This window comes from Sylvia atricapilla, chromosome 9 (assembly GCF_009819655.1).
Source record: "Sylvia atricapilla isolate bSylAtr1 chromosome 9, bSylAtr1.pri, whole genome shotgun sequence".
Lineage (NCBI taxonomy): Eukaryota > Metazoa > Chordata > Aves > Passeriformes > Sylviidae > Sylvia > Sylvia atricapilla.
The window spans coordinates 29397432-29411078 of NC_089148.1; the positions used below are offsets into that span (position 1 = coordinate 29397432).

At 47.9% G+C, this 13647-nt stretch overlaps 1 protein-coding gene across 1 annotated transcript in view; it reads left to right on the plus strand.

The window, feature by feature from the left end:
* Window positions 1-13647, plus strand: part of LRP8 (LDL receptor related protein 8) — a 168641-nt gene that overhangs the window by 143702 nt on the left and 11292 nt on the right. Inside the window, exons 5-10 of the mRNA XM_066325462.1 lie at window positions 1911-2273; window positions 8409-8531; window positions 8869-8991; window positions 11742-11861; window positions 11991-12116; window positions 12827-12998. Of these exons, the coding sequence (XP_066181559.1) occupies window positions 1911-2273; window positions 8409-8531; window positions 8869-8991; window positions 11742-11861; window positions 11991-12116; window positions 12827-12998 (1027 nt within the window). The remainder of the gene's footprint in view (window positions 1-1910; window positions 2274-8408; window positions 8532-8868; window positions 8992-11741; window positions 11862-11990; window positions 12117-12826; window positions 12999-13647) is intronic.

Genomic DNA, 13647 nt, shown 5'->3' on the forward strand with positions numbered 1-13647 from the left:
TTCCACTTTATGGAGGAATGTTCCATATGCAGTTCCATATAATGGCTCCTCTGAAGAGAGTGTTAAGTTATATAGCTGTGTACTGATCAGTAGGGTTAACAGATGATTTCTAGTTATGGAGTAGGGATAGAAAAATCTGCTGAATGGAGATAAAGAGCAGAATTTGGGTGATATTTAGAGCATGTTCATGGTCTCAATTTTGCCATGCAAAGAAGGTTTTTAGATGCTCTTCCACCAGACTGTGCCTGTATTTCAGGTCCTTATGAGAAGGATTCACCTCCTAGTATTAGTTGTCTGATCTCTGTTCCGAGAGGGGAAACTGTGGCTGTTCCAAGGGACAGGTGCCTGTTGAGGGCATCTCAGTACCTAAAATACTCTACCAAGGGCAGAAGGAGCCTGAGCAGCTCCTCTGGTGCATTCCATGATCGGTGCCAAGTGGGGCAGCTGAGATTGTCTTTCACGTTTCTCCCTGCTGGATGGAGCCTGGGTCCTGGCCAGTGCATGGTCATTGCAGCAAGGAAGGCAACCCTCTCTGTATTCTCTTCTCATTAGGTGGATTGCTGTGCTCTAACATCTGGAAAACTTGGGACTAAATGGGACAGAGCACAGGGCAGTAGGGGAGAATTGTGTACATATATATATATACACATGTGTTATACATATATATGTGTGTGTGTGTATTTTTTTTTCATGTTCTGATGTGAAATGAGAGGCTGCTGAGGTTATCAGACAGAACCCAGCAAGTTTGCCAGACAGAATGTAATTAGGCATCTTTGCAAGTGGACGTGTTCTAAATTGCTGGATAAATACAGCTTTATTCCCCGTCATAAACCAGACATAATATTGCAGTAAAATCCCACTGGGTTCCTGTCACTGGCTGAAATCTGGGATATGACAGATCCTTTAGAGGGATTCTGCTGCTTTCCAGGTGCCATTGCAGTGATTGGTACCATCTAAACTGTCTGGTCTAGTGTAGAGGCTCTGCAGATCTGGCAGTAAGTAGTTCTGCTTCTTAAAACAAAAATATTCCCAAGTGCAATTTTTTTTTTAAAGCTTATTGTAATTTATATGCATTTATATTTATTGTACTTGTAATTTATCAAAGCCGTAACTTCCCTGTAGAGGGCTGAAACTGCAGAAGAATAATTCTTTTGTAAGTAACTACCTCAGAGTACTTAGGGAGTTTTGGTTCCTCCCAAGTAAAGTGACTGCGAAGTGCACTTTGTTGGAGCACCTGCAAGTTTAATTTGAGCAGGCATCTCTGGTTCAGCTGTCCATTAGCCTTGCAGAGGAGAGTGCTCCACTCAGCTTCTATCTGACAAGTGCCTCATTTGTATGTTAATGTTGAGTTGTGATTTCCAGGGAAGGCATTCAGCGTGTTGTAAAGGGCCTTACTGGCAGATTGCAGCTAAATTGATGCTCGACTCACTAAATATTTACCCTACACATCCCACTTAATATGTCCAAAACCAGGCATACTGTGAAATCCTGAAACCTGATTCTGTGCTTCTGAAAGTCAGGAAGCTGGTAATGTCAGCGCGGAGCCGCCAGCACAGCCCCGGCCTCTCCCTGCAGCCTCCCGGCCATTCCCATTCCTGCTGCTGCTCCCGGCTGCTCCTCAGTGCCAGGGCAGCGCTGCCCCCGCTTGTCCCAGCCGCAGGTCCCACAGCCCTGCTGCCCCTCCTTCTCCAGGGCTGCCCCCGTCCCTGGAGGATGCAGAGCTGAGGAGCACTGTGGCCTCACCGGCTCCTCGCCACGTGGAAGACCCCTGGGAGAAATGTTTGGGGTAGGACAGCCGTGGTCATGCCTTTGTGCCTTTGCCCTCAGACATGCCTAATGTGCTCAGGCTGGGGCAGTGGTGAGGGCTGGGTTGGAGACCCCCCGGTCACCTGTTTGTTTTTATTCCCAAGCCTGTTCTCCCAACGAGTTCCAGTGCAGTAACAAGTCGTGCATCTCCATCATCTTCGTGTGTGACGGCGACAACGACTGCGGCGACGGCAGCGACGAAAGGAAGTGCTCCCCTCTGACCTGCAACCCCAACGAGTTCCAGTGCAACAACAGCATGTGCATCCCGGAGCTGTGGGTGTGCGACAACCAGCCCGACTGCGAGGATCAGTCGGACGAGTCCATGGAGAAGTGCGGCTACGACGCCAAGGCCCTCAACACGTGTGCGGCCCAGGAGTTCCAGTGCGGGAGCGGAGAGTGCATCCACCTCAACTGGAAGTGTGACGGCGACGAGGACTGCAAGGACAAGTCTGATGAGCAGGACTGCCGTGAGTGTCTGCAGGGGCCTCTCGGGGCGGGGTGGAAGGGCCGCAGGCTGCTGTTCGAAGGCAGGGCTTTGATGTCGGAGCAGCAGCCGTGCCAGACAAGGAGCGCTTGTGTCCCATGTGACATGGCCGGGTGTCCAGCCCAGCAGGGTCAGCTGTATTCCACGCTCCTTTTCTGCTTTTTCCTTGAGAATCCGTAGAGGAGGTGTAAGAGCTGTTGGATGGTGCCGTGCCTCAGAAGAGAGCTGTTTCACTAGAAAGACACGGAGTGAAAAATGGGAAAAATGTTCAAAGCCCTCAAGCTGCATGGTGGGGTCACAGCCTGGAGGTTAGAAGCTGCTATGCTAAAGGGAATATATGATCAGCAGAAAAAAAATGATTCATTTTCTGCCTCTGAAGTTGCAGGATACAGAACAAGGCAGTCAAGAGAAGTACCTCTGAAGAATCCAGTTTGAAATGCATTTTGAGCTTGGCTTGATAAAGGCACAGAGCTAATAAATAATGGATTTCTTTTCAGCTGGCTTTATGCATTTAACATGCTGGTGTTGGTATGTGTGGTATTTTGAATGTTTCATCCATTTTTAGCCACTAAACTGTTCAAGCTGGTCACTTACCTGAGGAGGGAGAGAGAAGAGAACAAGAGCAAAATGTTTTGCTAGAATATTCATAATGACAAGATTGAAATTAAATATTTACATAGCTGTTTATATTTAGCAGCTCTGACATTGGGCCACCTCTGGGGAGGAAGGCAGCAACCAGCTGCAAACTCAGAGGTTTTTGTAAGGTATCTAAGAAAATTCATCACTTTTGCCAGCACCATCTTTCCATACCCATGACAACACCAAGGCCAGACTGGTGAGCAGCTGTGTGAGAGATCCCTTCAAGAAGCTGGGGATCAGACTTTCTTCCAGGCAGAGAAGCAGATGTAAATTCAGTGGCTTCTTTAACAAGAGGAGGATGTTGGGAATCCTGGACACCACTGTTTGGACTGCAGGAGAGCAAGGGCATGAGTCACAGGTTACCCTGGGGCTGTTGTGTCTTTAAAATAGCCAAGGAGTCCTTTAAGAGAGGCAAGAGCTGCATGGGAGAAGCCAAAAATGTTTTGTTAGGAAGGCAGCAGCTTTGGCTGTCAGCCCCTCCCAAGGAGGGGTGGATTAGGTGGGCTGTCTTTTCCTTCATCTTCAAGAGGGTGTTAAAGTTGCTGAGAGAGCTCTTGGGCAGCAGGTACCCAGGCAGTACTGCCAGGGCCTGAAGGATCACGAGGACCATGCAGTCATTAGACAGAGTTGGTTCCTGGCTCTGTTTCAGGAAAGCCATGCACAAGCACAGCTGCTGGAGATGGACACTGCTGACTGGGGCAGCCTGGGTGGTTTGGTGCCTGTTTTTATTCTGAGACCTCCCATGGGCAGTCCTGTACCTGTGTCCCCTCCAAATCCAAAGGAGTGGCAAGGGCCGTGTTACAAACAAAGGTGAAGGACTGGTGTCTGATACAGGGGACTCCAGCACTGGTCTCTGTCCCACAGGATGTATTCCCTGCAGTGACAGCAACTGAGAGGATAGCTGAGTTTGGACAGTTCAGGAGAAGGAAAGGAGCTTCCTTCTACTGTGAAGTGGAGAATGAGGGGAGCAGCTCACTGATGGTGCTTTCTGATGAAATGCCTCTTAAATTTCAATCCCTGCTCAACTTGAAATGTTTTAAGTCTTTTACAGGCCCCATTTACTTTGACATTCTGCTGGCTGAGGAGTGGGACTGTGCCCATGTGCCTTCCTGAGGCAGAGGGCCCACTGTTCCCCAGCTGCTTTCCCTGGTGTGACAGGCACCAGCCATGTCCAGCTGAGCTCAAACTGCTGAGCCATGAGGCCAAATCGAGCCCAGCTCCACCAGGATCCCTGTGCTGCGGAGCAGCCTCAGCCAGCAGCACCTGCAGAGGCACCAGAGGCAGCTCCCAGGGCACAGGACACAGCTGGACACTGCTGCAGCACAGCACGGTGCTGACAACCAGTGGAGAAAGGGGGAAATGTGGCAGAAGTGACTTGAGAGAATTCTGAGTTGTGGAGATGTAGCACGAGAGTCTCTTTCCAGAAAGTCTCAGTCCAGCACAACGTGCAGTTTGTCTCCCTGGGAGAAAGAAGCATGTGAGCTGATCCTGCTGCCTTCAGTCCTGTGGACTGGGCAGCAGTGGGATTCAAAGCCCCATTGTTTCAGCTACCTGAGTGCTCCTCTGCACAGAGCACCTGGTTCTGGCTGCACCCCAGTGCCACAGCAGAGTGTGAGCCCGTGGCTGTCTGCACTGCATGGATGGCATTCTCTGAGGCAAACCCAGAGAGGCCTTGCAGCACTGAGTGCTCGTGTAGCTGATGTGTTGGCTGGGTCAGAGCCAAAATTAATGTTGCTTCCCCATCCTAAATGCAGCTGTTGCTGGGGTGCACCTGCCTGCAGTAAGAAAGGGACATTTGGGAGCTCTGGAAACTCAGAGTCACTGCTCATCTGTTGAACTAAAGAGTTTAGGGACCTTTATGATTCTTTTCGTCTCCAGAAATTCTGTTTGACATCAGTATCATGGGGCATGCAGAGAGTTACAGGTGTGTGACACAGTTCTGTCCCCTTAGCAACAGGGATGGCACATGGGCCCCTTGGCTGGACTTGATTAAAACTGCAGATCCCACCACTACTTCTCTTGCAAATGGGGATCATATGGGATTTGTGCAGTATAAACAGAGGGATGGGAGCTAATGCTTTAAAAAAAAAGTCATGAGGCCATCACCCATCATTTGTTATAAACATTTTGGATTGGGAAATGAGTAGAGCAGAAATGAAGGGTGACAATTGGTGAACAGGTTTTGGCAGCGAGACAGCAAATAAATAGGAGGGAATGAGTCATTTCAGGAAAGCTGTGTGAGAACATTGGGTGGCTGGGGTTTTTTCCATAGCATATATATTCAAATATGTATATATGTATATTTATAAAATGAACATTAGGTTAGATTTATTCGTCTCCAAATCTGGAATGGTTATATTTTAAAATGTCCTTTGCAACTTACATTAGGGCATCCAGGAGGGAGAATAAATAATGCTTAAAACTGACAGCAAGAAAACAGAACCCTTGAGACCTGACCTCACACTTTCCTGCCTCTGTCTCCCCATCTATAAAATTGGATTGATGCATTTTGCAAATGTTGGGATTTTCTTTTTTGGGGAGGAATGAAAAAAACCCCAGAAACCAGAAGAAACTCAGTCTGGAATATACGTGCTGAGTTTGAGTGATGCAGCTTTGTGCCCAGGATTTGTAAATGGGAAGTGTGTCTCTGTGAGGGTGCCTGTTAATTTAGCAGGGCTTTGGTAATTTGTCTTGTATTTGATTGCAGAGGAGATGGCTGTAAAAATACTGAGATTTCAATGATTTAAACCATCCAAATTAGGCACAGCAATTTTCTGAACATCTTGTGCAAATAAACAGCACAGCTCTTCCCTCTTCTTGGGTTATTGCTTTGCCTTGGGAATGGCCTTAATGGGAACCTGCTGTCAGCTCTGCCTGAGATGGGTTAGTGTCTCGATTTCAGGAGAACATGGAATTCTCCTGAAAAATGCAGCAAAAAATAGGAATGCCATACAAATATTTTAATGCCTTTGTAATCAGCAGGAGCTGTTATCTGCCTTTTCTAGATGTCTGTTAAGAGGCTCAGGGGCTGTTCCTCAAAGGTCTGAACTTCCACAGCTCTGGTGGAGTGAGAAGTGGGCCAGGAAACCCAGCCTGATCTCCAAGCTTCTGTCTCTTCTTGAAGCTAAGCTTTGTGCAGTGAAGTACAGCCTCACATCTGTGTTTTGCAGTCTCTGTAGCAACTGAGCTAAGAACTGTGCTGTCATTTTTCTCTCAGTCTTGTGGTGCTTGTGCAACATTGTCTTTGCAATTCCTACAAAATTCTCCTTAATTTTAATTTGGTTTAGGATTAGAAACCTTTCTGTTCTTAGTGTTTAGCTATAACTGCTTTTTAGAAGAGCTTTGAAGATTACAGTTGAAGGCAATTATAGGTTTTATAACAGCTGTCTTCCAAATCTCTAGCTGTTGTCACACAGATTTATTTGATAAACTGGAGACCTGTTTCTGCTCCAGAAAAGACAAAACCCCATTGGCTTTAACTACATGTTACACTTTTGTGAGGGGTTAATATTTATAGTCAGAAATGATGGACTATCCTATTCTACCTCCACACATAGAAGTTGCTACAGAGAAGGTGAAGCAAACTGGTTTTCAGGTTCGGGGTGAAGACAAGGAATAATTGTGGCAAAGGAATTTTCAGTGAGACCACAGGAAAAGCCTTGCAGTGGCCAAGGTTTAGCTTGGCAGAAGTCAGGGCTTCCTGGGGAGGAAGGTGCTTTCTCCATGGTCAGGGCTTCCCCAGGCAAGTGGCTGTACATGCCAGGAACAGTTTTAGCAGAAGTGACTGTGTCTCCCTGCAGGAGTTCTTGGTGTGACTCTCAGACCACGGCTTTGTTTCTTTCCCTCCATTTTTCTGCATTTGATAGAGTAGCAGATCCCACGTGCTTAGTTTGGAGCTGCTGTCCCAGATGTCCCACTGAGGTTTCCCATTCCTGTGCCTGGGTTTATTAGCTGAAACGTGGCAGCACAGCTGGTCCCATAACTGTGCTTATTGCTGGGGATTTTTTTGTCACTTTGCAGCTTTTTATGAATATAGTGCATATGGCTTTCCTCTCCAAGGAGCAGTGCTATTTCCAAACTTTCCTCATGTGAACACTGTGTTTCTAATGACAGGATTTCTCCCTTCCCCCACTGGCCCTGCAGTTGTGGTTTTTCCTGTCTCTGGGGCCTTTGGCTGGCTGAAGATGCACTAGAACCAAGTCCAGTGAAGCAGTCCTGAACCTGGATCCTGCATCCTGTGGGATGCAATCACCAATAATGTGGAGTCTTTGTGCAACTGATGCTTTATGGTATTGATGCTGGCTCACTTCATGTCTGCAGCTCTTCCTGGGTTATCTGAAAGTAGTCATTTTTATATTAGAACCAGTTTGTTAAATTGTGCAGGGAAGTCTGCAGACAGCTCTCACCTCCCATGTAGTAACACCAGTGCTGGCCTCCCATCACGGCTCAGAAGCAGTGATTTTCTGCCACAGTCACACGATGGAAAGGCTGGAATCGGGAGCTCTCCAGGGTGTGCTGCCTTAATAGGATTTTAAGGATACACTGGATGGGTCCCTCAGAAGGAAGCTGCAAAACATGTCCCAGGAATGAGGAGCCTGTTTTGCCAGGCTGCCTGCCCCCTGTGTCAGCACAAGTCTGATCCCACCTAGAGAGGTCTCCCATTCATTGTAACTCGGGGAGAGAAATAGGACTGCTTCTAGCATGGTCAGTGCAGGTGTCTGGTTTATATTTTCCCCCAACTTTGCTGATTATCAGATCTGGTTTGAGTCCGTTATAATCTGACCTAGACAAATGAACTTCAGGCATGAAAACTGGGCTGATATTGCAGAGGTGTTTAGGGCTGGAAACCCCAAGAAACACCACAGTGCAGTGGAGCTCTTCTGCCTTCCAGTGGGCTGCTGGCTCATGGGCATTTGGTAACCTGATGACTGGGTGTCGTTGCTGCCTTCATCCCTGCTGTGACCACACTGCTTTGGCAGTCACTACAGGTCTCTTGCCTGGTCCTTAGCCCAAACAGTTTTGAAATGTATTTGAAATGTAATTTTTCCTGAAGGAAGGAGAGCTAAAGAGCAGCTGCCTTTGCATACTCAGTGTCACTGCACACTCCCAGCTGGAAAGCAGCCTGGCCTCACACAGACTGCAGCCCCCAGAGCTGCCCCACTGCTGGGGGTTTTGCTGCCTGCTTGCTTTGTTCTGTGTCACTTGAGAAGCTTCGCTGCTGGCACTGGCTCTGTTTTGACTGGGTGTCCTCACATGGGCTTTTCCCAAGGATGTGGAGGGTGATCTGGGACAGCAGAGGGGCACAGGAGAACAGTGGCTGAGGCAGCTGCTGCCTCTGTTGCTTTGGTGGAAGCAGTCGATACTCTGACATTTTCTGACAGAGGATGCAACTCCAGTAGTGTCAGAGGGACATGGCTGATAGATACCCCACAGATGACTGAGTTCTGTGTGGCTGATGCTTGAATGTGTTGTCTTAAAGCTCTGGTGACCTGCCAGCCAGATGAATTTCAGTGTGGCGATGGGACCTGCATCCATGGAGCAAAGCAGTGTGACAAGGTGCACGACTGTCCTGACAACAGTGACGAGGCCGGCTGTGTCCAAGGTGGGTACCGGTGCTCCTCGTACTCCATGGGGTAAATCTGCAGGGCTGCGTGGCCTCTGGAAAGGGAAGAGGCCTGTGCTGCTCCTCTGGGCTGTGCCAAGCTGCTTCCTGTACAGTTTTAAGCCATTCTGGCAGTGGGATCGCTTGGGAGAGAGGATTGTGCTGACCAGGCAGACTGTATGACATGAAAAGTTCTTTGCATGATTATCAGGCTCAATGTTCATTTGCTTAATCCCATCCCATTTCTAATGATGCCCTCCTGAGCTTTATGTCAGCCTGTTTGTTGTCACGAGCCTCCTCTAACTTAGTTGCTTTCCTCTCTTGCCCAACATGACAGAGTCAGCATGTGAAAGTCCCAGCAAGTTTCAGTGTAAGAGTGGAGAGTGCATTGACGGAGGCAAAGTGTGCGATTCACGTAGAGACTGCAGGGACTGGTCTGACGAGCCTCTGAAAGAATGTGGTACAGTACTTGCCTTCTACGTGTTGCTCCTGTTGTAACTGCTTCCCCTCTTCTCCATCTGGTGCTCACAGCTTTGAGTGTAACCACATGTAGCTGCTAATGCTATTTCTCACTCTGCTCCTCTTTCCTTGCCTTTATTCTCTCATCACCCTTCATATGAATATAATTAGTAGCTTAGTCTGATCATCTGTAAGTTTGAACTGTGCCCTTCTCCAGTCAGTTTTTATTCTTGGAGGGATGTATGAACTGAGCACGGGACTAGGAATGAGGAATTCCCCCTCCCCAAATACTGGTGTCCTCCACAACACAGACCAGTTTATTTAGCCTCATTGCCTAAATTATCTTTCAGTTCTAAGATGATGATAACACCATAAAAATATAGCGTTGGGAACATGCTTCAAAGGTGAAAACATGTAGAGTGGCAGCAATCCCTGAGACAGGACTTCAGCCATTTCTGGGTTGTTGCTGCTTCCCTCAGCAATGTCAGCAGGCTGCTCTCTGCAGTGTCCTGCCAGCTCTGGGCTCAGGGAATGCCAGGGGAGTCGGGGCTGTTGGAGCCAGGGGAACAGAGCCCAGGCCACAGAGCTGTGCCCTTCTCCATAGGACAGCCCTCTCTTGCCTTTCCCACCAGTGCTGTGGGCACAGCCCCGATCTGCAGCATTACTCAAACACATTTGTGTTGGTTCTTTTCCCCAGTGCAGAGATATCTCCAACAGGCATCTCTTTCCATGACATCAGTGGAGCTCAGTGGCTGCCCCTTAAATAACTCCTGTTCAGGAAGAATTGTCAGTCTCTCCCTGTTTTAGACAAGGAAGAGTGTGTGCCTGCCTAGTGAAGGTGCTCCTACCTCATGCTTCCAGTTGTCCTTGCTTTCTTCCACTAATCCACATCTCCCTGTTTTCTGAGTGGGTGTTGCAGTTGTCTGTCTGTGGAGGGCTCTCAGCAAAGCTGTCAGCCCCGTGGTTGTGGTGCCATGACTGGTGCAGCCCTGGGCTGGCCATGAGGTGTTTGTTGTCTGAGTTGGGAAGCAGAGAAGAGCCCCCAGGGGAAGGCGCAGTGCTGTGGGTTGCTGTGACTGTAATGCCCACACACAGGTTATCCCCACAGGAGGCAGAGGTGCAGGACACACTCCCCAGCTCAGGGTGTCTGTCTGGCTGTGCTAAACTCTGCAGTGCCTCCACAGACCCCCAGAAAAGCACTGCAGAAGGCAGGACAACACTTGGCTATTTTAATCAGGCAGGGAATATGCTGCTGAAGTTTAGGTAAAGAGCAGCAGCTGCACAGAGTCCTCCTGCCTGGCTCCTCCTCAGCTCCTCTCGAGAAGTGCAGCAAGTGAACCAGCACATGATTTACAGCCCCTAAATCCATTCCACCGTGCACCTCTGGAATCACCTGAGTGAGAATTGGCTTGTTAATCAAAAGAGCCTTTATAGTATTTTGCAGAGAGCAGTTGTGCATGTTGATGACCCAATTTGCCACAGACCCGGCCAAGTGTAGGAATAGGAGATTTCTGTCCATAAATGTCACCGAACAGTGACAACACACAGTGGGACTGTGAACACCTTCTTGGAGCCTGGTGAACTTGCTCCATTAATTATGTACTGATATCTCTGTATGTACCTGTTAGGAAGGTGAAAGCATCCCAGAGCTGAAATGGATTCCTTCTGGCATGGTATTTTCCCAGTCTTACTGACTTAATTGGGTTGTGGTTGTTTCCATTTTCTTCCATGGCTCTGCTGTGCTGCTCACCTGCAGTGTGCAAGGAAGCAAGAAGTAAAAGATAAATGAAAAATTTGCCTTTAAATTGCATTATAGACTGGAGCAAATCAATTTTCCTTGTTCTGGTGAGTCCACCATCTCTGAAATCCCACAGCTCCTGTTCAGCAGTCTTCCTTAAGGAGAGAACTTTCTCTTCACCTTTTTAGGTCAATTACAACAAGAAGAAATATTTTCTCTGACAGGAAACCAGCTTTTCCCAACCTCTCATTCAGTTCTACTTTCAGGAGTCCATTTATTCTGTTTTTCATTTCAGCACTTGAGAGCAGGATCAGAGAGGTGGTCTTGGATTAGAAAAGGCCCCAGAAGAGGATGGGGGCTGTTGCTTCATAAATTGCACGCTGGGGGCTGCTGGGGGCTGCCAGCAAAGACTGTTGTGGGGGCTGTTTTTGTGGGAGGACTGTATCTCAGTACTGATGGAGTATTTCTGACAGACTGCACTTTGGTGTTTTCTGGAATTTTTCACATAGATCATTCCTTCGAGCTAGATGGGAAAATAGTACAGTATTTCAAAATAGCTGGCCCCTGGGAGATGAGAGTCCCCCAGCATGAATGATTAAAGCTCTGAGAGACTGTTCAGAAAAGTCAACATGAACCAGCACTTGGGGAAGGAGGAGTATGCTGGAGAGAGCCCTTAGGTCCCTTGGAAGCTTCTCACATGTGGCAGAACAGCTCAAAGCAGCACCTCTCTGATGGGATGAGATGCAGAGACTCACACAGGCTGTATCCCCAGGGCTCCCCATTCATTCAGCACTAGCTTTGAGTCCAAATGATCCCCCAGCGTTGGTTTGGAATCATAAAGAGCAAGAAAGTGATACAGTGGAGGCTTCCTGTCTGTGAAGGCACTTGTGCTCTACGGGGCCAGTACCAAAACTGATAGAAATGGGAAAATTTCTGAGGAAATCTCTTAATTTTATTCAATCTCACAACTGAAAGCCCCCATTTGTCATAGGTGATCTGTGTATCCCCCGCAGGTGTTAATGAATGCTCAATGAACAACGGTGGCTGCTCACACATATGCAAAGATTTGAAGATCGGTTACGAGTGCGAATGCCCGCCTGGATACAAGCTTCTGGATAAAAAAACGTGTGGAGGTAATTGACATGCAAACAGCAGTCCCTTGTGTTTCACCATAGAGAGACGTGATTATATTCACTTGAGCACTGCTCCATCACAGATGGTTTGATTTCAAGTTATTGATGGGTTTCAAACACTCCTTTCAGACATAGATGAATGTGAGAATCCAGACGCTTGTAGCCAGATCTGCATTAATTACAAGGGAGACTACAAATGCGAGTGCTACGAAGGATACGAGATGGACACCCTGTCCAAGAACTGCAAAGCTGTAGGTAAGACAAAGCCACAGGCACTAAAACTCTGCTTGCTCAACAGCACAGCTCCGGTACGAAAACACGCTCGCGAGGCTGAGGCAGGGGAACGGAAACAAAAGGAAACACGCAGAGCAAGCAAAGACATTTCACTGCGAGCTGCACAGAGCTGCTGCAGCAACAGCAGATGCGTCTCTAGGCAAGAACTACTGATCATGCAGATCAGAATATTTTAACAGTGTACAGAGCAAGATTGCAGTCACTACTTGGCTGTTTGAAGCTGAAACTAGAAAAGAAAGTCTCTTGACAGGTGTTATTGAAAACAGTGCAGCAAAAACATTTAGTGGTACTAGTATTGAAAGAAAGAAAACATCCTGATTAAAACAGGGTATCTGAGCCACCCCTCCACCCTCCCAGCTGTAAGTCACCAAACTCTGGCCCGGGATTTTGTGCTGAAATGAATTGAAGATGAAGCTGTTCCCCAGAGTTTTGCTTGTGCCTTAGTAGAACAGGCTGTCCAAGTACCAGTGTCTGTTCAGGGACCACAGGGGTGCTGCATGTGACAGCACTGCCTCTGGAGCAAGTTTCACTTGCTTCCAGTGTGGTGTAAAGCTTCTGTACAAACACAGCTATCAGTGACTGACAGTTCCATTGTTGCTTGAGAAATGAAAGCTGAATCCAGCCCTTGGGACAGCTGCTGAAGTGACAAATGTGCTGATTTTCTGTGGTAGGCAAGAGCCCGTACCTGATCTTCACCAATCGCCATGAGGTCCGTAAAATAGACCTGGTGAAAAGGGACTATTCCCGTATCATTCCCATGCTGAAGAACGTGGTGGCGCTGGATGTAGAGGTGTCAACAAACAGAATATACTGGTGTGACTTGTTCTACCGAAAAATCTACAGGTAAGGGGCAAGAGAGGATGTGTGTGCTGGTCCCTCCCAAAGCTGCATTCCATCTGTCTCCCCTAGAACAGTGCAGTGTACAGGGCACCTCAGGGCTTTTCTGCACTGACAGGATTACCTGTTGTGGCCAAGACTTCTAATATTTTTTGGGAATTGATAAAGACTTCACAGGGTTGTGCAGTTTCTTCTTTGATAATACAGGGTGACTTTTCATCAATGCCAGATCCTGCTGCATTCATGCAGTTTAAATGTTGGCTCTCATTTCCTGAACCATGGACACTGTAAAGCAGGGCCAAGGCTTCTGCTGTGCTGTGAGTGTTGTATGGGAGCCACTGTGGACCTGGCATCTGGAAGCACAAAGCAGGCAAATGGTAGAAGCAAGGAGGCAGCAACACAAGCTGCTGCCCACTGTAGTCTCTGATAGACTGGATTTAAATTCACTGCACCAGACCACAGTACACGTTCTGTGACTCTGTAACTCTCATTCTCACTCCTCCTTCAGCTGTTTTTATGGCATCCATCACAGTTATTATGTGCTGGGGCATGTGAGTGTGCTTAGCCAAAAAAGCATTTAATTTATGTGCTGAAAATCCCCCGTGTATATTCTGATTTGCACGGCTATTGCAGCCTCTGCAGTTGTGTGCTCTGG